At 33.3% G+C, this 27907-nt stretch overlaps 1 protein-coding gene across 7 annotated transcripts in view; it reads left to right on the top strand.

Annotated features, from left to right (window-relative positions):
• The window catches only part of LOC111507067 (spondin-1), a 129072-nt gene that overhangs the window by 62610 nt on the left and 38555 nt on the right, over positions 1-27907 (top strand). For 4 of the 7 annotated variants that reach the window (XM_074185303.1, XM_074185305.1, XM_074185302.1 and 1 more), the window contains 3 exons: positions 3544-3798; positions 9995-10387; positions 26782-26965. In XM_074185303.1, the coding sequence (XP_074041404.1) occupies positions 3544-3798; positions 9995-10387; positions 26782-26965 (832 nt within the window). Of the gene's footprint in view, positions 1-3543; positions 3799-9994; positions 10388-14935; positions 15384-26781; positions 26966-27907 lie in introns of those variants that run through there. The other 3 variants (XR_012468029.1, XR_012468028.1, XM_074185306.1) reach the window with 2 other exon arrangements.

Here is a 27907-nt window from a genome sequence, read left to right on the forward strand (position 1 = left end):
AATCACTTCAACATAAGGTCAGGCTAGATTCCAAACAAAGCAAGTCACTTCATGAAGGGGTTTATTTCGTGGCGATTCCTCCAGCCACTTTTTCATCTGCTTCACACTATAAACTTCAACCGTTGCACTAAGAGAAGCTCAAAGGTACAACAGTGGCAGTCGAGGAATCCGGAGAACACGATCTCTAGTAGTCCTCAAGAGTGGTGGAAATTAGCAGGCACGCCATCGATATAGAACTCAGAATAGAAAAATATGCAATGATCCATCTCAATAGAGGATAATGCACGAATTATGAAGAGTGCAGTTCGTAGCGGAAATCATCTTCCACTAGCTGGATGCCAGTGAGAGGTATAAAAATTATATTGGGGTGGAACAAAGCCACTCACGAGGTGTTACTTCTATGAAGAACACTCTGAGTGAAGAATATCAGCACAAGCACAAAAATATGTCGGAGGAGAACTGAGTTGCTCCTAAAAATATGCTTGCTATTTCGAAATTACTCTACTCCTAAGGAGTGGTTGAGTGGAGAGGTGCTCGAAAACGCATACATCTCTAAAAGAGCTAGCATCACAAATCGTCCATTTCACAGTTATTTTTCCCCCAACAACAAAAAAGAAGTGAACTTCCGAACATTTTTTCACAATTCTGCCAACGACTCGAAACTCATTCGCCAAAAGGCCTGCGTACAAACCGCATAGATTACTCTACTCCTGCGGTTACACGAGGATAATACGATACATGGAATCTCCTTCAACAACATTGCAAACTGTATATCAGTGGAGTTTTATCCCAACACCAAACCGTTATTTTAACACCTCGACACGTGTCGAGGATGATCACCAAGTGATCATACTCAAGAGGAAGATTAAACTCAGTTTAATCTTTCATCATATATGTTTTGCTTCAGGTTATTATGAACTTTTTCCACGTCAAAATTGCTGTAGGGATGGAGTTTCTCATTGACTTCTTCTTCCAGAAGTGCTGATTTTTTTGCTGTTTTGGAAATACTAAGTGTGTTGTTTTCGTTATATTCGTCGGCAAATCGGTTATTTGAGATGAATTCAATGCTTTCAAAATTAATAAAAAATTATACAGAGAATGTGATTTAAATAAACCTATTTGAAATATATTCCTCCGTTAACCAGCTGTCAGCCCAATACGAACTACAACCCTTAAACAACGAAACATGTGGAAGCTGAAGATGAACGAGGGATTACTTTCCAACAAACGATTTTTAGCACGGTTGAATTAACTGAAACTTCAGAAAAACGTTTTTCAGAAAATGCTAAAAATGCTAACGGCACATTTTCATCTTTCTTTTTGAAATTCATCCATAGTTCTTGTATAAGTGATGTTCTGGTCGCCACTCGATATCATTCCTATACAGTTTATATTCAGTAACCCACAATTCAAGCTACCAACTATTTCCTCTCAAAGTAGGGTTTTGCAAAAACATAAAATATCCAAATTATATTTCTGTACAATTGATCTACTTCGATGTTTAATTTTCATACCTATATTAGGTTTGTTTTATTTAATATGAATGTGATCACAAATACAGTTTCAAAATATGGGTGGACACACTTCGATTCAAGTATCGAAAGAAATAATAACTATCTTGACACACCATTTATTGACATAAAATATATTCATTCAATAAATTGATGAATGTAGCCGTTACTCCGTGGTAGGAGATAAAATAAAAATTAGAACTTCCTATGTTTTCACATCATTTGTATTCGTAATTATCGTTATAGCAGGGGAGCCCACGATGCAAAATGGAAATTTATTCGAGTGTCATAAAGATATATTAGGTTGTAAAGCTTAGATGATAAGAAGAAAAAAATGTCGCATAAAATATAACTTTTAATCGGTGGGGAAAGCGGCTATAGATTTTTGAATATGTAAAAAATACTGTTGCATGGATATACTCGAACGCGTCAGATATTGACGGTATCAATGTCCTACGTATTCTTGATAATGTTCGTATGTTAATCTGATCGTTTGCATGATGCGGGTGGTTGTACGTAAGGGTTAAAAGTGAAAAGAAAAAAAATTCAATCTAGCGCGTCATATTTTCTAAGGGGGTGTTAAGTACAACAAAAAAAAGCTCTCATTCAATAATCTGACGATTATGTGCAAAAAAAATCGTCTTTTTGAAATACTCAAGCGCGTCAAATTGAGATATATATGGTTCATCTCAATGTTCTAGACGTACTGTCTCATAATCTCTAATTATCTAGAGGGATTCGCCTAATCTGACACAAAAAATATTTTTCAAATCATTGAACTTAAATAATTGAGAAGCTCAAGAAATATCATGCAAATAAATAAGTGTAGAATACTTGTATTTATAAGAAAATAATATTTTAAGACAGTTAAAAAAATTAACTTTTTATAATCAATTAATCATCATCTTCATCACGAACGAGTCTCTGTGATCAGCAGTGATGGCGTCATGGCAACAGAATTCAGAGTGGGGACGGAGTGAGAGAGTAATAGATAGAGAAAAAGTGAAAGAGGAATAGAAACTCGGAGAGGGAAATATAGGTATCATACAGCTGCACGCATTGAACTTTATCGACGAATTTTTGTCATTTCGGCTTACGGAAATCGTCATATTATATATTTTTCGTTATCCTTGAATCATTTCCTTCAAAATAAAAAAACATTTAGCTACGCTCGAGAATGTCGAAATGAAGTTATTTTTTACAACTTTGCTGCCCCCCCCTTTCTTTACGTCACTCTCAAATTGTCAGATTACTGGAATACACACTTTCCAGCATGTAATTAGCTCACCTTACCTTAATCTGATGCGCTCGAGAATTTCTGATGATCAAGTTTTTTTTACTAATCTGACCCTTTATCCTTCACGGGCGGCCTTATATGGGGCTCATATTTGGTGGAGATACTCAACCGGGTACAAGGTATCCCCCTGTATATTAACCTGCCGTGCTTTAGTAAATCCCAAAATCCCCACTATTATTACTGCAGTTCCGTCCTACAAAGAGATTTTCAAACGAATACAGGAGGAAACTGCAGTAACGTTATTTACGAATAGAAGTGGTATAAAAACATAGGAAGTTTCATTTTTTGGAATGAGTTATCTAACCCATACTGAAAGAAATCTCCAACTTCTTCTGAATTGTATAATTTTATCTTATCAAAAAAATTAGGGTTTCAATATTGAAATCGATTGCTTATAGCTTACAGCTTTTACTTGCGGGATTCATCATTTTTTGTGAGCTTCACTGAGAGCTGGTTTTCGTTTTACAGTCTATAATGGATACCTTCTGATACATCCGTTCAGACTGAAAATTGAAAATTGTTTGATGCTTTCCTAATTATTGAATATTTGAATAACAATCCTAAGAGCTTGTTCTCTCGCGCAGTCGTTCTAATCGATAGTTAGAGGTCCTCATTAACATCGAAACATATCACTGTTAACATTCTTTGATCGTCAGATAGTCCAGGTCCGTACCTCATCGTCAGTGATCAATTTTTGACATGATGTCTATGAATTTATCCAATCTATTTTTTCAGGGTGAAAATATCAGAACAATCATAAAAGCCAGGGGCTTAGGATATCCCAATATAACTCAATCGTCTTTTGCTGTTTTTCGAGTTGACAATAAAAATCATCTGGTGTCATTGGTAACTAAAATAATTCCATCCCCGGATTGGATTGTTGGAGTTTCAAATTTCGAGTTATGTAAAGAGGATTGTACGTGGGAGGAATCGTATACATATAACTTGTACCCAATAGACGTCGGAACAAATGATGGATTAGAATACTCGGTAGGTATTTTCAAAATTATGTTGATTTATTGTTGAAATTCAAATTTCATGAAATCAGTACTAACAAGATTGAAATTACACATAATATAGTTAAATATATTATATATCCACAAGCCACATAAACAACAGTTGTTTTGTTATTTATTTAGAGGAAGATAGGTAAGTTGCACAAAATATCATATGTCACAGAATGTCTCGGAACTCGGAACAGTAAACAGAACAGCACGCCTCTGAAATATGTGATCTTTGTTTGTCGCATACAGGTAACAGATTCATTGTCCTTTATTATAACCGATGTTGCCAAATGGTGAAATAGAAACGAATCCCTTTAAATGTTGAATGCATTATTTCATTCCTCTTTTTTGAGTATTTAAATAATTTTGTAAAGAAAAAGGTTGAAATGATACGTTTAAAATGCGTTGTTTTAGAGCTCTTTTATGAAAACTACTTGATTTTTATCAGGGGAACATTCCCCATTGCGGTCACTATAATAATCACTCGAAAGACTACCGAAAGGATTTATATGGAAAACCTCTAACAGTGTGGTTTTCCCACGGAGTACAACATCCATAAACTTGGACTTTCATGTCCAGCCCCCATTTCTGTTGTCACGGTGTTCGATCTGGAGTCAATAGATATTTCATATATAGGATGAAAATTTGAAAACTTACAATGGCTATATCTGAGCAACCAGAAGAAAAATGAAAATTCGCTCAAATTAATCTCCACAATAGGGAGGGAAAAACAACTTATTTTCACCCACCCCCTCGCCCCCAGCACCCACAACTTTATTTTCTTAAATGACAACCTCCTACTTGTGATACCTCATCTAAAAGCTCTCAAAAAATGTTCTTCGATGGATGGTACTCTACAAAGGTACATTCGATGTATCAAGTTTTGCTTCATTAAAAAAATACAATTTATTTTAATTGAAATTCTATTTTCTATTGATGATTCAGGAAGGAAAAACATTTTTATCACCATCGCAGCATTATTATTAAGACCCTCCAACATTTGACTCCTGTACTATTTTTGTTTATTCGTATGTGAGAAAAATTGACTTAGTTGTTAAGTGAAAATAACTAAAAAAATGGGTTTTCGAAGTATTTGTTATTGATATATTTTTGTTTTGTAACGATTCTCTTATTATAACTACATTTTATTTTTATATCGACACGTTGTACACAAGAAACAGAATTTTCATCTCCAACAATGGTGTACAACACATGGTAAAGAAGATTAGTGTTCGTTAGGAACAACTAGTCACGTGGACTAGACTTCGAGAGGTGTAACACCTCTCGAAGCGAAGCAGTAACACGTCTTGATAATGCCATCTGAGATGATGTCGAAACGTCGACTATCGAATAGTACACAACGAATGAACACCCGGAAAAACAACACATCATATATATATATATATATATATATATATATATATATATATATATATATATATATAAAATCTAGAAAGGTTAATGCAGTCAAGCTGCTGGAAAATAATTCATGAAAATCAAAAAATAAATAGATAAGTACTCTTTGATCATTCCCATATTGATTTCAATTTAAGAGCCACCGGTATACAGCTGTTTCAGCCTATTGGGCATCGTCAGTACCGGGCAGTATACCGGCCCTGTATACCGGTGGCTCTTAAATTGAAATCAATATGGGAATGATCAAAGAGTACTTATCTATTTATTTTTTGATTTTTATATATATATATATATATATATATATATATATATATATATATATATATATATATATATATTGTTTAATAATATGCGAGCGCTTTCGACAGCTGGCTTGCATAAAATTAAATAGAAGTTATAAAGCTTCAAATCTTTTTTGTGACTTACATCAATAAAATAATTATAGTAATAATATCGTTTATTATGCATAAAAATACATCCATACATGAAAGAAAAAGGGTATAAGTAAGTATGAGAAAATAATTATAAACATACTTATTTAGTATCAATACAATGATAGAGAAGAGAAAAAATATTACATCTAGTTGCTAATAACTCTTAATTTTCTTAATATTATTTTGGACAATTTAACAATTTCATTGCACTACCGTACATTGAATTTTAAATATTTTAAATTAGCACTGAGCAGTAAGCATCTGTGATTTTATTTCTTTCTTAAATTGATGAATATTATGATTTAAAAGGGGTAAAATTTCATTCAGATAGAAAGGGGCTATAAAAGAAAATTTGAAAGTACGGTGTCTAGGTATGTTGAATGAGTTAATTCCCAAATTGACCATATGTATGTCAGAATGCCTGCTTAGTAAACTATATAAAAAACTAGGTGTTTTAGTTTGAAGCAACTTAAACAAAAACATTTTTATCAAATATTGTACTCTGTACCTCATATTCAGCTCCTTCATTTTTAACAAAAATGGTGTGACATCTACAGCATACGAATTGCATGCAGGCATTTTGTATACGTTGTAACTTCTGTTTGTTGTATTGCGGCAAAAAATTGTAATACACCGAACAACAATACTCAATATGGTGGTAAATGAGAGTTTTAACTAACCTGATTTTCATTTCTTCTGATAACTGATACTTGAATTTATATAGCGATTCGAGTTTGAAGAATGATACTTTGAAAATGTTTGTCACATGTTCGTGGAAAGACAAAGAGCTACCTATGGTAACGCCAAGATTTTTAGCACTGTCTACCCAGTCAATGTCTGCGTTATCGAGAGTGAGCCTAAAGTTGCACTGAGTTTCTAGTATTTGTCTTTGAGACCCTATGCATAAGGACAAAGTTTTATTTGAATTGATTTTCAGTCCATGATTCTCCGGATATAGGAATGTTTTGTGCAAATCTGTGTTTATATTGGCCACGCAACTTTCTGTATCGGTGTTATGAGAAGACAAATATAGTTGTATATCATCTGCGTATAGATGTACTTGACAATATGATAAGAAAGTGGGGTAATCAAAAATAAACAATGAAAACATCAAGGGTCCTTAAATACTTCCCTGCTGTACACCTGAGACTGTTTCTTTTAGGGATGACCATGAGTAATCATCCAGTTTGACCCTTTGTGATCGGCCTGTGAGATAGCTGGTCATCCATTCAAGAGAAATGTCATCGAATCCTATAAACTTGAGCTTGCTGATGAGTATATCGAAATTAACTAAATCGAAAGCTTTACTTTGATCAAGCTGTACTGAAATGGTGGCAAGATCGTCGATTACTTTCGAGAGAGCAGTCTGTGTTCCATGTTTTTTGCGAAACCCAGACTGCTCGTACGACAGTATTCGATTTTCTTCAAGAAAAGCTCTTATTTGACGGGAAACATTTTTCTAGAATATTTTAGAGAATGAGGACAGAATTCTGATAGGGCTTAGGTCATTGAACGTGGTAGGTACATTCTTTTTCGGAATTGGAATTATATTAGCAACCTTCCAAACATCTGGAAAGATACCCTGTCTGAAGGCCTCGTTGAAAATATGTTCAACTTCATCAATACAGTGTGGTATCACTAAAGAAATCATCTTGATATTTATAGTGTCAATACCTAAACCATTAGATTTTATTTCTTTGATAGCAGTCAAAATATCATCATCATATATATCGGTGAGAGAAAAGTTCATAGGAGCGTTCAATTTATTATTATCGTAGAATGAAAGAGTGTAATCATTTACTATTGAATGTCCATCCACGTTTAAAAAATAGTCATTGATTTCTTCAGGTCTACGTAGTTCAATTGGCAGGCTATTGGTTTGCGAGGATGATTTTGTAGTAACACCCCCAAACTGCAAGATTCTCCATGACATTTTTGAATTGTTTTTATTTTTGTCCAAAACAAATTGTAAATATGCTGTTTTTTCACGTTTTATTGCGTCATTGATACGTAAAGTTACATAGTACTGTCTAGCGGATGCTGTCTTTTCTTTAAGATATTTGGCATGAGCTCTATCACGGGTTTTCATCATCAATTTGATATTATAAGTTATATACGAGGATGCTTTATGTTTTCTGTTTACAGTGCAACTTGAAGCATGTTTGTCAAAAAGCATAATGATACATTCGTTGAGAAAATTTACTTTGGAATTAATATTTTGCATAGTCACAATATCACCCCATGGCAAGTTAGCAGCATCTTGAGAAAAAAATTCATGCTTGAAATTCTTGAAATTTTTAAAACAAATTAAGTTATCATAAGTATCTTTACCTTCGAAATCGATATCGCAAAATACCATCAGGTGATCAGTTATACCATTCATATCAAGTGTATTACAATTTCTCACCATTACTTCCTCACTAATGCAAATGACATCAGTCAGAAATTCAGAAGTTGTTGTTATCCGAGTAGAATTTTCTACAATTTGATTCATATCGAAACAAGAAACTAGGGCAGTGAATCGTTGAGTGTCGCGAGAGTCACAGTTTAACAAATTAATATTAATATCACCAACTAACACCACAATAGATGTTTCCAAATACACTCGTTCCTGTACATCAGCTAACTCCTGCATACAGTCCTCTACATTTGTTCCTGGTGGGCGATAAATAACTCCACAGGCTACTTTTTGTTTGTTACCTACACGACCCTACAATATTGTAGAAAGGCATGGAGTAAGCTTGTTTGCCGAAAAATACACATCTGTACAAAGCCACCCGCAAATTTGTGGTTTCAGTTAGGATACCTATCATTTATAGGCAACAACCAACTTGACCACCTATGCAGCTATAGCTATCTGCGTGACATCCGCGTCCGGAATATAAATATTGTTAAAATATAAAGCCACACTTAATCAAGCCACTGATGAAATAAAAAGAACCCAAAAGTGGTTCTCAGGCAATGGTCTCTTGTAAATGAAAGAAAACTGTTCATTCAAGAACCACTCCAGATCACAGTTTACTAGTTAAGTCAATTAATGGATCAATTAAACAACAAGAGGAGACAAAATTTTTGAGTTTGAAGATAACAGAAAATCTCAAATGGAACAAGTATATTGATACGATTTGTAAAAAGATATCCTCAATATCTAATTGTATTCACCAACTACGCTGGAATGTAAATAGATCACTCTTATCAATATACTACCATGCATACTTTCATTGTAATATTTCCTATGGTATTATAGATTGGGGAGTATCCAGTAATTGTTCCAGAATACTCAAAATTCAAAAAAGAACCATAAGGTATATAGCAGGAGTTACTATAAGGACAAGTTGCAAACTCATCTTCCAAAATCTCAGAATATTGACTGTTACAAGTATATACATTTATGAGATATTAAAATATATGAAATCGCACATAACCAGTTTTCCTACTCTTAATGGTAATATGGATTATAATACTAGAAATTCCCTGCAGTTGGAAGTGCCAACACACAGATTACTTGTATCTGAATCATGTCCCAGGCTTATGACAATCAAATTGTACAATAAACTTCCAAGTACCATAAAAAATCTGGCTCTGAAACAGTATAACTATCAAAACAAAGAGTTGCTCCTGGATAAATCCTATTATTCTCTCAAAGAATATATGGATGATAACTTATGACCCTTCACGTGTGTGACATAAATAAAAGATTATTTTTGGTGTTGACTATTATATAGTATGTACATGTCCAACATTTTAGTCCGATTTTAAAAACGATGATGTTGCACAAATAGCAGATTATTTTAGGTTTTGACTATGATTATTATATTATCTATGTAAATTGTACAGTGTGCCTTTGAGTGCACGGAGTTTTTATTTTTAATTTTGTATTTGTACAACGTTTTGTCATAATCAATCTATAGATGATCTACCTGAATGAATATTATTATTATTACCATATTATATTTGATACAAATCAAAATTTTATATGTTAGAGATTTGCAGAAAACTACGACATAAGACAATAAACGAATGAGAAAGAGCAGTTCAATCTATTTTTAACCAACTCTATAGTGTCTATCCTCACTGGAAAGACCATGAAATCATTTAGCAGCATTATGTGAGAAGAATGTTCACTAACGATAAGTAAACATTCGACTCCTATTTCCGCTCGTAGCTTCTCTTATAACGCTTCCAAACTCATTTTTCATGTCACCCTCTATCAAATATATTCACTCACAAATAACTGTCTCTTCCTTATCGACTTGTTTGATATATCGTATAATACCATATTACAGATGGATGTGATGAAGCCAATACTTCAACAGGACATTTTTATTTCAGTCATCAGTGCCATTATATAAACAGAAAGAAATAGCTCCAATAACACCTAACAATCCTAATGATCCAAGATCACCATTCTACAGTGAAGATGGTGAACCGATGAATCCAATTGCAAAGCTTCATTTCACAAGACAGAGGATCTATGAAAAGCCCTGTTTCAGCGTTATTGACGAAGAAAGCAATAGTTCTACTGATCACAGTGTTTTACCAACAGATGAGGCCAATTGTGAAGTTGAAGAATGGTCCGACTGGTCTAGCTGTAGTTCTTCTTGCGGAACAGGAGTTAGAATTAAAGAAAGGAAGTTGAAATATCCAAAAAATGAAGCTGTTTGTCCTGATGTTGAACTAATTCGAACAGAAGAATGTATTGAGGAGAGAAATTGTGAATCAGGGGTAAGTTACAATTTTTGAGACAAATGTATATATAATGCTTGATTCAACTGGAAACACGTTTCCTGAATAAACGATTATATCATAGTCATGCTCCTTTATTTTTTCTCAACTGAACACTCCTAATGTTTTCGTATATACGTCAAGAGTCTGATATGTTTATTTCATTCTGAAGCGAATCAAATGAAACGAGAAGAATCTGTATTCAAAATTAAGGGAATGAATGATATTTTCTAATATTTTCAGAATAATTTCATAAACCACACCTCACGATTTGATTTTTTCAAACAAAGTTTGTAAAGATCAAATCGTAATGTGTAGTTTACAAAATTACTATGGACCTTTTGAAGAGTCGAATCAAAATCAGAAATTTTTAGAATAAGTATAGGTTGATTATTTCTGAAAATGATGTGAGGCATGAAGAAATATGGCTTTCTTATAATTTGATGTCTCTCTTTTCAGTAACATTGTTTTAGAACTATATGAAAATGAAATGAAGAAGAAATTGAATGAAATAGAACAGAATTGACAAATCACCAAAGTTTTTTTGAAATAACTGAATTTATTTCTGATTCAAATTTATTTTCTCATTGGCTAAAATCAATTATAAACAAATTGTAGGAACACCAATGGGTAAAACAATCCCCCTAATATTTGCTCAGTATGTTACGAACAACTATTCGAGAATATACTTCCGCAACTCAGTTTGAATGTGCCTTTTGAAAAAATTGTAGTCTGTGCTGTCTCTAAAGACGAATGATAAGAAATATTCGAAAAAGTGAATTGTTACAGCCCTAACATCACAACTCTCGTTTCTATTTGAACAAAAGTTGGTAGCACCTTCGCGGCGACCAGTGATCAACTACTATAGAAGCAGAAGTGAATAATACCATACCATTAATTCTTTGATAGCAGGTTGGTATATGAAACCCACTGATTCAGATATATAGTATTACTATTTTCACCAGAAGTTAATGAAAATACACTTTGCCTGAAGAAGAATTTTCGATTGTTGAAAAATATGCTGATGGATAACTTTTTTCTGAAAAAAATTCAAAATAGTTTTTTTCTACAAATGGTAGAACAGGAGCTATAACCAATAACGCTAGTAATCAGTTACATAAACATATTAAGTAAAAGGTAGTAATATTCAAGTAATTGGAAGTTTGAAAACACGACTGGAAAAAACAACACCTGATTTTAAAATAATCAAACGTTGCTGTTGTCTACCATACATTTTATTGGAACAACTTCTGAAATTCATCGAGAGATTTTGTTTTATTGAAATTTAAAAATAAAAAATTTGCATCGCACCACGACTTGATTTTTTGTAGGTCTCTTGAAACATTTTTCCGAAGCACATTCACATCTTCAGAGTGTTAGTGTCGTCGGCAAACAAAATGAAGGAGCCAGATATATCTAAGATTGTTCATATTCAGGAGAAATAGATATGGATCTGAAACTGATCCTTGGGGTACTCCTACACTAACATTTAGTAATGCAGATGTATGGTCAGTTCTAACCAGTTGGTTTCGTCCCGTCAAATATGATTCCATCTACTTCAGGGCCATGTATCTTATACCATAGTGGGAGAGTTTTTGCAGTAATAATGTGTGATTGACAGAATCAAAAGCTTTAGTCATATCACAGAATACTGCCGCCACGTTCTTGCTGTTGTATACCATTTCTAGACAATTAAACATGGCATCAGATGTATTCTTCTATTCCTGAATCCAAATTGTTCATTGCTGATTAATTTGTTTGCTTCAAGATATTTTTACGAGCTCCTCTATCACTTTCCCTAGAGTCGGAATAAGAGATGGGTCTGAAGTTAGATGGATCTTGAATACCACCACCTTTGTGAATAGAAATTATCACACTTGTTTTCAAAAACTTTGGAAATGTACCCTTTCTGAAACAATAATTAATCAGCATTGAAAGTACTATCAAAGCCGAAAGAAAAATATTTTTAAAGATTTTTATTGAAAACTCATCATAACCCACATCATTTTTTATCGATTTGAAGACTTCAATATTCTGATGAAGTGTTGTCATAAAATATACAGGACGAGACAATGTTATTTTCTTTACGATATAAAAGAGGAGTTTGTTTAGTCAGTGTTTAGGTTTTGGGTTATATATTGGGTAATGTTGCAATAATATGAATTAAACTCATTGGAATCTATGGATCATTGTGGTTCCTTATGAGGAGATTTTCCTTTTACTACACTTTTTTTCTTTGACCACACCTCAAATTTCTTTTGTTGTGTTCTTCTCATTTTTCAGCCTAGAGAGGTAATAAATGTCTTTTGATTTCCTAATAACCGCTCTATGAACCTTTCTATATTTATTGAAGTAGTCGATAAAGAAACCTTCATTATAATACTTTCTAATGTATTGCGATGTCAACATGTTTTTACACGAATTCTCATAATTCTCATAAAATTCGCGAAACGGAGACATAATAGAGAACCAATTGATATTATTGCAAAACGAGTTAAATTTTTCCTAGTTGGTTTTACTGAAGAGTCGATAATATTTCATCTTTTTGGTATCAAAATGTATAATATCTACCATTCATATATGTGCAGTGACAGCTTGATGATCTGACAGATTGGCGTGTTCAACTTTACACAAAACATCATTCTTTTCTAAGGAAGTATGAAAGTAATCAATCATAGATTCCGAATATTTACTAATTCGTGTCATTTCAGTGGCATGCATCCTTGAATTGTATCATGTGAGAACTATTTTGTGTTTCTTCAAAATTCAAGTTGAAATCTCCAGCCAAAACAATATTACCAACAGGAGGAATTTTAAATAATAGAGTATCCAATTTTGTGAGGAAGACAGAAATACTACTTGAATGGTACCTATATAAACACATAAGATAAATTTTGAGTTTCTTGATATAAGTTACAGATAATTCAATTTTTTTTCCTCAAGTAAGCCCTCAAAATATACAGCTTCAAAAAGTAGCTTGTCTGAGTCATGAACTAGGACGGCAGTTTCCCCATGAGACAAGTTTTTTCTGCAGAAAATTGAGATAACTTTATACTTAGCCACTGTTCTGTTACTAGTATAAAACTTTTTTTCTGTTCTATTAATAACTATAATTAATCGACTTTCTTTCTAACTGATTGGATATTGAGAACGAAACAAGTTAATTTGTAATATTTTTCACAGCTGACTTTTTTCGAAAATAATTGTCTGTGTCGATCGATTAATTATGCGTCAATTATCCATTGTAATTTGCGTATGAAAAATTAAATTCAGATGAACTATTTTGCTGAACTTTGTTATCATTAACTTTCTTTCCAGCGTTATCTTTTGAGGATTGTCAAGCGTCACGTTTCCCTCATAACATTCTTCTACACGATGCCTCATATATTTATATTCAGTTGTTCCCTCCTAGGTTTCAACGAAATTCAAAAGAAATTTACTGATAGCTTATTTTCCCGGATTGTTAATGGTGCTTTTTCTGTTGTAGCTGTAGCATGATCTTTCTAGGTTGTTATTGCATTCAAAACCGTTCATATTTCGATTTCTATTAGTATACAGGTTTTTGACAAGGGATAAATTCTTTTGATGTATGAATTCATTGTGATTATAGACATTATGAATATATGATTCAGTGACTATTAAGGTATTAGGAATCACACGTTAAAAGGTAAGACCTCGTTAGTCCTTTGCTCGCACAAGTTTCTCAACTTCTGAGAGTTGTCTTTTGTATAGGAGCGACATCTGATTAACGAAAAAATAGATTTTAATCAGACAGACAGATTATTATTTGGTAGTCCAGTCGTGATTTCATGAATTGGATTTCTTTCACTTGTATCTGGCCAGAAGATTACAAAGCCATTTTTGGGAAGTTTTCAGCGTTTTTTCTTGTTGTATACAATAATGTTTTGTATGCAGCGTGAGGCTTGATAATTGACTGTATTGTTTGGTGATTGTCCTTTGTGATTGAAAAGAAATCTCACAAGATTATTTCCATTACGTCCAGAGACCAGCAACACTTTCCTTTTCTTCTTCAACTTCTTCTTGCTGTCCCTGTCCTTTCATATTGCAGAAGTGTCATATGGTCGAGCATTGAGATTTGTCTGCATCTCCTTGTTAGGAGTATTCATACTTTTTGATATTAGACCTTTATCTACGCCACTGCCTATTTCTTCGTCTATAGTCGTTCTCTTGCTTTCTTGTTCCACTGAGTTTATTTGGGTACCCACGCATAACGTTATCATGCTATGATAACGTATATGTTGCGTTGCATATTTTATGATGCATTTCGATTCGTGATAACACTCTCAACAACAAAGCTCATATCACCTTCCACTAGTACGAAAAATTTCTTCGTTTTGGCGAATAAAGAGCTTTAAAATATCGAGTAAATATTCAAAAACACCGCCTTCTCGTTGAACACATATTTGGGCTCTTGACACTACGTGTTGCTTTCAAAACAATTCAATCATCAATTGTTTTAATTATAGTTTCAATATAATTTTTCAGTTCATCTACATTATGTTTTATTTTGTACATCTCATTTTTCAGAAATCCCCAAAAATGAAAATCTAGAGGTGTCATTTCCGGTGAACGAGGAGACCACTCAACAGGAACATTTGTAGCAATCCATCTGTTTCCAAAACAGTCTCGCAACATTCTTTACATGATACTGATAGAAAAATGGTAGAAAAATGGACCGATAATTCTGCCTCTAAATAGACCACACCAAACATTGATACTAAATTTGCGAATTGTTGGGACCGATTAGAAATGGATTATGTCTACTCCAATAATAAAAATTCTTGCCATTATACATTCCACAATTTGAAAAATTAGCCTCATCGCTCCATATAATATCTCTATAGAAGTTTGGATTTCGTATGCACTTATTTGTAACCACCGACAAAACCCCAATCGTCTCTCAGGGTCACCAGGTTCTACTGTTTGCACTAGTCTTAACTCATAAGGAGAAATCTTATGTTCCTTCAGAATTCGTTAAATAAAAACCGGTGGATCACCTATTTCTCTAGATAAATCTCTGATGGAATCATTTGGATTTATCTCAAAGTAGACTAAAACGTCAATTTCTTTATCTTCAGATATTACAAAACGTGTTTTAGTTCTTCTCTTCTCAAAAATTCGTTCATTATTCCTGAAATGATGATGAATCACAACAAAAAAACGCCGATTAGATAATTCACGATCGGGAAACGAATTATTGAAGTGTTGGAGTGCTCTAACGCTAGTTTTCTGGCAAACCAAGTAGGATTCTAAGATATTACATTTTTCTTGATGGGATGAGAATATTTAAAAAATAGTATTTCAACAAAGTTTAAAGGCAACTTGATTACTTGTAATGAATATGTTTTCCAACCGCATCAATATGACGCTCCAGTATTTTCTGTTCTACACAAAAACGGCTTCAATTTATCATTATAGCAGACATATTTTGATTCACGAAATGAATACGGCAAGTGGAATGGCTTTGAGATGGAATTTATCGTTTTGTAAATCAATACCAAATAGCTCAGTGGTGTCAAGGAAGTCGTACGACATGATGATCACGAGTTTCAATCTCGGTATCAAAATATTGTCATTCGCATAAGTAACAAAATTGGGGTTTTATTTTATTTGCCAAAACAAAAAAAATATTTGTACTAGTGAAATAAATATTTCCACATACGTCGCTCATTTTCAACTTCAGGAAGAAAGGTGATATGATCTTTGTTGTTGGGAATGTTTTCACGAATCGAAATATATGATTTGGTTGACTTCCTATATTAATTATTAAATGACTGTAAATCGTCATGTATGTAGGCGGTAAATTGTTTAACGGTAAGTTTGTAGAGAATAGAAAGTTAGTTAGATGATAACTCACTTCTCTCTCTGCCTATTCTAAAAGCTGTTTTTCCGCTAATCAGTTGTCGCCCCCATACGCCTCCAATTCTCAGAAGTTGAGAAACTTGTGCGAGGTCTTACCTTTCAACGTGTGATTCCTAACACGGTTGCAGAATCATCCCAACTTCAACCAGATAAATTATCTCGAGAAAAATATCTGGTCGAGGCAGGAATCGAACCCACGGTCTTCCGATCGTGAGTCGGGCGCACTACCACCGCGGCCAATTCCACAACATAATTCCATAACTCACTTACTTACACTATTCCTACTTCAGAACGTTCCGACGTTCGTATCACTTCTTAAGTTTTCCAAAACAATTTGAAAAAACCTTTCGAATACTCTTCAGATATATTTCAGAAAAAGTCTAGAGAAATGAACATCCAATATTTACTCACTACCCTCCGGGATACCAGGCATAACCATGCGGCCGAAGAGAATAGCAGAGAAGGGTTCACGTATCCGAGCAAAACAGATCAAATGGTCACCTGACGTTTTTATTTGTAGGTTATAAAATGAATGTTTGTGTTCTCGTTTTACAAAACTCAATGCAATGCACCTTTATTACAATACCTTACACCTTACACATATACATAATTCTAAATTTATTCCCAAAATAACTGAGGAGTATATAATTATCAGCGCCATATAAAAACAAAAGAATTAATAAGAAATTATGAAAGATAAATATCCTAACTTTTTTATACTAATTGTGAAATAAATGTGTCTACTAACAATATAAGACACAATTTCACCAGTCAGTGACATTATCTAGGAAGTTTTCGATTCAAAACAATGATATAGTGACATGTGAAACAAAAAGAAAGGAAATGGAGTGAAGAAATTCTCACAATATGAGAACGTTACTTTTCGAGTTGGAGACATATGCAGAACATGATAAAATCATACAATTCAACATCTGACTTTGGCAAAACTGAATACTCAATATCGGATGGACAAGAACATGAAGTGATCCTGAAAGGAGATAAAAAGGTAGGACTCAACAACAAGTGGATACAATAATAAATATAACATATTATTATGAATATATAACGCTCCTCATTTATAACTGATGGCTTCATCAAATTAGATATTTGATGATAATTATAAGGTTGAGCGTCTCATTAGGTCTCATTAGTACTCTTTCACTTGGGCCATATTTAGTATAGTAGTATAAATAGTATAATAGTATACATAGTATAAAACAAAATCGCTTTCCGCTGTCTGTCTCTATGAACAAGCCCCTCCCTCAAGATGTACAGTACGGACTATTTGAAATATGTCTATGCAATTTACTTTTGAACTCCATCATTAACTGAATACGGTCCTGAATTTGGATGTTTACGGCTCAAATAATTTAACAGCCTAATAACAGATTTCTAGACATCTACTGCACATCTTGAAGAAGGGGCTCCTCACCGGTCATGACTCAGTCCGGCAGCTGTAAGCTTTTGATGCTGATTTTTTAATAAATGAAGTGATTCAAGAAGAAGGTATATGTATATGTATATAACATTCATAATATAATAGGAACTGCATATAATTTCAAGTGTTTCTAATGTGATATCGTAAATAAACACATTATTGCGTTTATATTGCAAACGCTGCGCTGGGTGAACCCTACGAGATAGATCCAAATAATATACTACAGTATTGTACCCCTTAAAAAGGTATTAAAAAGTCCGCGATGGTATACGTATATCTCTAAGGAATGGCCCACAAGCAAAACAGCATTAATCCTTATCAAATTAAGTACCTTGAATACATTGTGCACTGAATATAGATTAATGGCCAGCGGTACTGGCCGGGGGAGCGATGACACGTGCGTATAAATAGCATCTTGAAGGTCGCGCTTCGCCCTATAGCACTTTATGATTAGCAGCAGTGCACACATTTATATGTATATTTAGTATCAGCCTTGCACCCGTGCAGAGCCGGGGCGGTTCGCCCCGCCTCTGATTGATTTTTTGACCCTTGTTAATATATTTTGTGATGGAATAGAATATTGCAATCCAGGTGTGATGGAGCATGCATCCCGGTTACTAATACAAAGAAAGAGAAACTACATATGTTCGAAAAAGATATTCTTATTTCATCAGTTCGGTCTTCCATTGTCTAATATAATATAAATTGATTTGGAAAACTTTAAAAAAATTTGAAAAGATTAACCGAAAATTAAAATTTTATTAAACAAAAAACTGAAATCACAAAGAAATAACATACAAGCAACAACCAAAAAAAATTATAAAATTCAAATATTAATGAAAGCTGAAAATTGAAAAAATTGAAAAAATATTATTAACAAATTATGAGCCCCTTTGATGTTATGTTGATGAGTCCAAATATGCTCTGCTATTTCGGATTTGCCGAAATCCACAAAAAGGATGTTCCGTTCAGACCGATCATTAGCTCCAGAGATTCAGCCACTCAGAACTTGTCCAGATTTTTACTACCAATAATCAAACCAGTGCAAGGTAAAACATCATCTTTTGTGAAAAATTCAAGGCATTTCGTTGAACTACTAGGTGAAATCGAAGTCAAAGAGCAGGATCAACTGATCAGTTTCGACGTGGAAAGCCTCTACACCAACGTTCCTGTCGAAGAAGCACTTCAAATAATACAGAAGAAGCTATCCGAATATGGGGACCTGAAAGATAGAACAAACTTACCGATACAAGTAATCATGGCATTACTAGGCTGATTTGTACGAACTTGCTACTTCCAACTGAAGGACGAATTTTTTACGCAAGATGAGGGACTGCATAAATGACATTTATGTGAAGGTATGACATTTGTCAAACCCACAAAAAATCCTATACATGTTTAACTTTCTCGTCAATTTATATGTTCAATTTATTGTTTTTCGCTCATTTTTACTGCCCTGAAGAAGCTTCCCATTAGAAGCGAAAGCTTGGCTAAGTAAAGCAGAGATTTTTGATTTTTTGACTGAGAGGCTTTTCATGATGAGCGTTAATTAGCCATTTCTGACAAACTATTTAACGGATCAACCTGAAAATTTCACAGTATGCATAAATCAATATAACCTACACGCCTAAAATATTTCAGATGAAGCGGCGTTGTCGCTTCTACTATAAAGTAGCGGCTTCTTTGATTTTTCGAATAGAACACCCCGTATATAATATCATATTATGATTCATTATCACTTTGTCAACAAATTCATATACTATTTCCTTATACCTATCTATTACCGTTTAGAAGATATAAATTAATTTCGATATTTTTTTTACCAAACATGAACTTTCATAAATGCTGATAATCTTGAACTCTATTGCACTAAAACGATAAAATTTGAAATGGAGTGGAGTGATACTATGAGGATCTCCACTCCGAATCATATTTTCATTTGCCTCATACAGGGTCTTGAAAAATGCAGATACTTTGATACCATGAAAAAATGAGTGGAACTCAATTTTTTCAAATGGAACACCCTGTATATTTCAACATTTTTGAGCTCTACATCCAATTTTAGATTAACTTTGTTCAGATAATACTATTTCTATTTTGAACCGTTTTCGAGATGAACTGTTTCAAACGGAAACTGACGTCGTTTTCTTGCTCGTTTTTTTGAATTCATCACTTATTTTGGATATTCACCATTTTTTTATACTTAGTAATATTTCTTTTTGATCCAGTTTTTTAACTGTCTCAGATCAGTCAATTCGAAATTGGTATGTACCTACCTTAGAAAAAGTTACAATTTGTATACATTGAGGTATTGGTCTCTAACGTACAACAGTTCACATTAATATTTTTAATAGAGTGCTTTGAAAAATAAACAAACCAATTATTTAATGTCAGACTTTCGTTGGTGGTTTTGACTGATTGTGATAGCTACCAATTATAATAGAATAATGTCAAGATAAGGTTACAGTAATGAAGATTTCTTGAATTTATTAATAATTTATGGTGAGTGCAATAGAATTGCAAGTAGAACATGCTGAGTATTTCATGAAAGATATCCACAACTTCCGAAGCCGAATAATAATGTGATAAATCGACTACTAAAAAACTGTAGGTTGAATGGAACCTTCCGTTCAAAAATCATTCGTAAGAAGACTAAAGTGAATGATGATGACAATGGTATAACAGTTTTGGGATACTTTCATGCATTTCCAAATGCTTCTCTGCACGAGGCTGAAAGGGAGATAGGTATACCCTACGTGACAATTTGTCTAATTCTTACTAAGCATAAATGATATCCCTATAAGTTCTACTGAGTCCAACATTTGAAAGAGACTGATTTACCTCGTAGAGTGGAATTCTTTGAATGGTTACTTGTCAAGACTCAAGAGGATGAACATTTCCTTGACAATATCATATGGACAGATGAGGCCAAGTTCACAAAAAATGGAGTTTTCAATAGACACAACAGTCATTATTGGGCGCCAGAAAATCCCCATGTTGTCCGCCAAAGGGGTTTTCAAGAAAGATGGCAATTCAATGTATTTTGTGCCATAAAGAATGAGTCAATTTTTTATATCGAGTTTTATGATGATGATTTGAATGCATCAAAATATGAAGATTTACTGAGGAATGGAATTCAAATGATTTTAAATAATTGACCAAGAAGAGAACGTGTATGGTACCAAATGGATGGTGCTCCACCCCATAATTCTCATTCAGTCAGAGAAGCTTTAACCGAAATCTTTGAAGACATATGGATTGGTAATAATGGACCTTTTCGTTGGCCTCCTAGAACACCAGATGACAATCCATTAGATTCTTTCGTGTGGGGTTTCATTAAAAATATGGTTTACTCTACTCCAATAACAACAATGGAAGATATGAAATCGAGAGTTACAACTGCTTTCAATAGTTTGACTCCAGACTTGATCAGAAGCGCTACACATGACAATCTTTTGAAGAGATTACATGTTTGTTTAAGTAGAGGTCGAGATGTGTTTGAACATATTGTGAAATACACTGACGATTAAATTAACTCATTAATTTATGGGTTTATTATTTTCAGTTCGTGTTTCAGCGTTAATAAAACTATTGTTTGAAGAGAAGTTTCATTCGATGTTTGAGGAGTATTTTAATAATTATCTTTTCATTGTATTATCTGTGACTGATTGAGAAACATCAAACGTAATATGTTTTACAAAAATGAGTGATGAACAAGGAAACCATGTCAATTTCCATTTGAAACAGTTTATCTCGAAAACGGTTCAAAATAGAAATAGTATTATCTGAACAAAGTTATTCCAAAATTGGATGCAGAGCTCAAAAATGTTGAAATAACAGGGTGTTCCACTCATTTTTTCATGAGATCAAAGTATCTGCATTTTTTGAAGACCCTGTATGAGGCAAATGAAAATATGATTCGGAGTGAAGATCCTCATAGTATCACTCCACTCCATTTCAAATTTGATCATTTTAGTGCAAGAGAGTTCAAGATTATCAGCATTTATAAAAGTTCATGTTTGGTAAAAAAAATATCGAAATTAATTTATATCTTCTAAACGGTAATAGATAGGTATAGGGAAATAGTATATGAATTTGTTGACAAAGTGATAATGAATCATAATATGATATTATATATAGGGTGTTCCATTTGAAAAATCAAAGAAGTCGCTACTTTATAGTAGAAGCGACAACGCCGCTTCGTCTAAAATATTTTAGGCGTGTAGGTCATATTATCTCATGCATACTGTGGAATTTTCAGGTTGATCCGTTGAATAGTTTGCCAGAAACAACTAATTAACGCTCATCATGAAAAGCCCTGTATACACAGTGTGAACCATTATCAATGGAAGCACCCTTATAAAATCTATATTTTTCCATGAGACAGACATTCAAACAGTCTAAGACACAAAATTTCATGAATTATTCAACATTTTCGGGGCCAACTATTCTTATTTTCCAAGGTCAAAAATTGAAAAAAAAAAAACTAGAGATAACACTAACACTGGATTCGTGTTTTTTTCAAATGGTCTATGTCAAAGCGAGGAAGAAATGTATCCACTGATAAAAAAGTTAAAAGTGAATAAAATTTGAAAAATATGCTGTTTCGAGATATCACTGTTGAAAATTTTAACAAAATCTGTTCATCAATGAAAAAATATAAGGGAGTCAAATTTGAAAAATTTGTCGTTTAATGGAATTTTGACTAAAGTATTTCGTAATTGTTGCGGGGTAATTGCAGCACACGCTTGCTGAATTCTTGTGCACAGTTCCGCTCGATACCTTGTAGACATTTTCTGTGACATAGCTCCATAGGAAAAAACTCCAGTATAGGTGGCCATCCAATTAATCTACTCCCCCGTCCTATCGAACGATTAGGGTAGTTTTGATTCAGCCAACTAATCACAATTCCCGCATTATTCGATGTTGCATGCCCGTTAATATTAACTAAAAAAAAGCCACAGTCTTACAAAAATGACAAAGGTTGGCTGTCAAACGCATTAATCGTAGAAGGTAAAGAGATTCGTAAAATATACAATGAAATAAAAAACTGTCCTGAAAATAAATTACTTTACATGGAAAGGAAAAAAATATATAGAAAAAACATAAAATCTGCCAAATTGAATTATTACAATAATAAAATAATAAATGCTGAAAATAAATCCAAAGAGACATGGGCTCTAGTTAATAAGAAGCTTGGAAGGTCAAAAACTGGTTTTAAAAATATTACTCTGAATATTCAAAACAATTTAACTGCTGATGGGAAAGAAGTGTCAAATTGCTTTGCTTCCTATTTTTCTAGCGTTGTGCCTGATCATATCGCCGAAAATTTCGGATATAACTTATCTTTGCCCTGTACTTTGTCTGAACATAGGATAAATTCCATATTTTTTTATCCAGTGAGTGAAAATGAATTAGCAACTGTTATAAGCAATCTTAAAAATAAAAAGTCGGCTGGCTTGGACGGTTTCACTACTCACATCATAAAAAATATTTGCAATAACATCATAGACCCCTCATAAATCAGTCATTTCTTAACGGAGAGTTTCCTGATCTTCTCAAAATAGCTTGTATAATCCCTATTTTCAAAAAAGGCTGCATGAGTGAAGTACAAAATTATAGACAAATATCCTTGCTAAGTGCATTTTCAAAAATTATAGAAAAAATTCTCTACTGCCGCATTTTAGCATATATTGAAGGGAACAAAATTTTTACAGATTGTCAACATGGATTTAGGCCATCAAAATCAATAGAGACAGCATCCGCACATTTTTTCAAAAATGTATATAAAGAGCTTGATGATGGCAAATATGTTTTAACTCTATTTTTTGACCTATCGAAAGCTTTCGATTCAGTGGACAGGAACATACTGTCTAAAAAATTATATAATATCAGAATAAGAGGATGTCTCCTAAGCTATATCAATTCCTACATGGAAAATAGAAAACTAATTGTGAAATGTAATGAATACCAATCAGACATGCATGACGTAACTCTCGGTGTTCCACAAGGCTCTATTTTAGGCCCACTACTCTTTTTAATTTATGTTAATGATTTACCAAATCATATTCAATATGGTGCCACCACTTTGTATGCTGACGATACCACTGTTACTGTGTCGGGTGTTACTGAGGAGGAACTTTACCACAAAACTCAGGTAACGCTTGACGAAGTGTATGCGTGGTGTCAAAGAAATAAACTTATTTTAAACCATGGGAAAACGGTTTTTATGAACTTTAACCTTAGGAGGCCATTAACACCTGGCTGTAATTTTGCTCTATCTGAAACAACTAAGTTCCTTGGCACCTTTATAGACAGCAAGTTAACATGGAAACCACACATTGACCACGTCTGCAAGCTGCTTAATAAAGCTTATTTTGCCATTTTACAGCTTAAAGACACAATTGCCAAACAGGGTCTTGTAAGTGTGTACTATGCATTAGCTTATTCACATATTTCATTGAATATATTAACCTGGGGACGATCGAGTCATTTACAGCGCGTCTTTGTTGCTCAGAAAAGATTACTGAGACTGATCTTCAATATAAATCGCTTAGATAGCTGTAAAGAAACTTTTATAAATAATAATATTTTTAAGGTACCTAGCATTTACATCTATAAATGTCTGGTGTACGCGAAAACTTATATACTCTCTTTCAATACCTCTGCGGAAAGGCACATGTACGATACACGACATAAAAAATTATTGTCGATACCTGGGCATAAAACAGCTGCATTCAAAAACTCTCTATACTATAACTGTATTATATTGAATAACTGTGTTCCTCAGCCTATGAAAGAAATGACGTTATCTTCATTTAAAAATGAAATAAAAAAATATTTGATGCTGAATGCTTTTTATAGTATAGATGAGTTTATAAATAGAAATAAATGACCTGTCAAAGGGAAAATAGGAGGAATGAGGAATTTAATTATTTCCTCATTGTGTAAACTTTTTGTGTAGTGTAAGTATTTTGTTTTATCCCATATACACCTGACAAATATTTTGTTTTGTCTCAGACACAGCTGTTTTTTTGTGAAATTGACAAGTATAAGTTATATTATACAATCATATTTGTAAATATGTTCATGTATGTAAATGTGATGATTCAGTTTTTATTCATTTTGTTACATGACTCTACATTTATTTGTGACATATGTGATATTTATTTGTGTGTGATATTTAAGTGACGTGCCAAATATACACTATTGTATCAAATATTGGTAAATAAATATTCTATTCTATTCTATTCTATGAACAGTACAGCCAACTAACTGAAAATATAAATTTTTTGTTTCTGCAAGGGGAAGTTCATCTATTGCGTCCGACAATTCATTCCTTGAAAATTGTGAGAAAATTGCGGCATTGATGTTGTTGTCAAAAAACAATGGTCCAATTATTCTCCCAATCAGTATTCCACAGCAAACATTTACTTTTTCCGAATACTGCCTTTTACAGTTAATCACCCAGTTAGGATTTTCAGGGGCCCAATATTTGAATATTTTGTGATGAAACCACTCCATTTGTTGTAAAACTAGCTTCGTCACTGAATAAAATATTCTTTAAAAAATGTATGTCGTTATGTTACCCGTCCTGGGCCCATAAACAAAATTTCAAACGTTTTTTTTGATCACTTGGTTCTAGAGTGTACAAAAATTTTGGTTTAAATGCCTTCAATTTGTTTTTTAACAGACATCGCCGACGTATCGTAACCTAAGTTAATATGTAAATACCACGCCCAATGATTTTATTATTTTTTCAATCTGATTTATTCCGTAGATTACTGAGGAGAGTGATATGATGACTGCTACCTAGGACCTTCCAAACCATTTTTTAGTTTTTAGTACATTATCTAGTTCATTATTATTATTATTTTCTCATAACATAAACATTTTTTTCTATTTTATTTTCAAATTTTCAGTTTTTAATTCTGTTACTGAATTTTTCTCATTTAGTTAATTTAGTGCCACAATATTACTAATTATTATGTAATTCGTCATTTTGTAGTGCGGCCATCTTCAATTTGCATATTTTTCAGAGTGTACTACTATTCTACGAGTCAAGCCCTATCATTTAATACCCACAGTGAGGTAGTTGTGAAAAAATATGTAATCCGCCATTTTGTTGCTGCAACCATCTTGAATTCACAATGGCACAGAATCCATTAAATTTTATTGTCATCAAAATTAAATGTGTGTACCATAGTTTAGATCAATCTGTCAACAGGAAGGGGGTCAAACTTCAATTACTAAATACTAGCACATCGACACAAAACTCATTAGATATACTGATCGTATGAATATAGTTCATATTTGTTGTATTAGGTTGTTTCAGAAGTTTTGTCCGCTTTGATATCATGTGTTTTTGTAGCATTATTTCTCATTGAATATTCATGCGCTGCGAAACAGCCCGAAAAATGTTCCAGACAGAGTTGCTTTGCGAAATTTCTTCCCGGAGAAAGTTATCCAGGACGAGGATTTGGGTATCCTGGTGGAGACTGACCCTTCACAAACGGTGCATGGGATGACGGCGAAACTAGGCGTCAGCGGCCATGCGATTTTTGCTGGTTTAAAACCTATTGGAAAGGTCAAAAAGCTCAAAAAGTGAAAGCCCCACAATTCAAACGATCGAAAGAAATTTTCACGTTTCGAGGTCTGTTCTTTTTTGTTTTTGCGCAACCAAAACGATTTCTTTTTTGATCGGGTCGTCTCGTGTGATGAAAAGTGATTCACATAACTTTTTGCAACCGGACCAAACCATCACATCGAAGCCCTGTTTTGAGGGGCACCTCGATAACTTTCTCACCGGTAGAATCTTCGCCAATCAAGGCCAGAAAAACGGGCTGCGTTGCCTTCATCGAATCCCGAGCATCCAATTTTTATGCTAACGGAATTGATCACTTGTGTTAACTTGGTGAAAAGCGAATCATTGAAATAGCGCTAATTTCGATTCAGTTGAATAAGTAATCACTGATATACTACAGATTGAAGTAGAGTCATAAAAACGGACGAAACTTTTGGAACAACAAAATATCATCAGACTCAAACTTCTAAGACTCCTTAATTGTTTAAGATCGACACAAACTGTCCAAACCGAAGATGGGGACCATGGGGACCATGCAATGTAACCTGTGGATCTGGTTACCAGTCAAGAATCATATTACCACAAGATGATAGTCCTAGGGATGATGATAACAATGAACAAGAACATGTTTGTTCAAAGCAAGAAATCGTGGAATGCAATGTACCGTGTACAGGTAATTTATTCGAGTTAATAACCCTGCAGAATATGTTTAAAATTATTCCAATGAAATTACACTGTTTCAGAAATTTCAGGTATGATATCACGTAAACCTGAAAAATTACATGCATATGACATGAATCAGGTGGCTCAAAAAGTTTCACAGGTATTCGCGATAAGATTGCAAATACCTTATTGAATTCAGCATTTACTGATATACGGAGACCATAAAAAGTGTGTAACTAGTGATTTGAAATAAACGCTCTCAACCATAAAATAATTATAAAAAAAAGGTTACAGATTCATTTTTTCAAAAAAGCATTACATATCGCAATCATTCAATGGAGGAAATGAAAATAATGACTTACGCGAAACAAGTACGCTTTTATTAAATTATTTATTCATTTATTCATTTATCCTGAATATATACAGACAGAGTCCAATTACATATACACAGTACCTAAACTACACTAAACCTAACACGTATATAGATAAAAAGATACAATTGACAATAAAATTATTATAAATATAAAATCCCTATAATGAAATATATGAAATCATTGCAAATAGGTGTTAAAAAATATAGGAAATAGAAACGGGCTAGTGTGTAAATTCATAATATATATATATATATATATATATATATATATATATATATATATATATATATATATATATATATATATACCCCCGATGGTCCACACCCCAAAACTTTGAAATGACAGATATTTTTCAATATTTTTCAACAAAATAAGGTTACTTGGACAATTTTATGAATAAAAGTACTCGTGTGGAAAGTCGATCGGAGCAACGAGTCTTGATAAAAATGTAGTTTCACTCGACGACATCAAACCCGCTCGTCCACCATTATTTGAAATGAATAATTATCAAAGCAGAAATAATAACGATAACGTTAATTCAACAACATTTATCCTGAGATGTCTACCATTATTCGAAA

This window comes from Leptinotarsa decemlineata, unplaced genomic scaffold (genome assembly GCF_025532065.1).
Source record: "Leptinotarsa decemlineata unplaced genomic scaffold, Ldec_3_MD MMD2_tig00026369_RagTag_RagTag, whole genome shotgun sequence".
In the NCBI taxonomy this organism is placed as follows: Eukaryota; Metazoa; Arthropoda; class Insecta; order Coleoptera; family Chrysomelidae; genus Leptinotarsa; species Leptinotarsa decemlineata.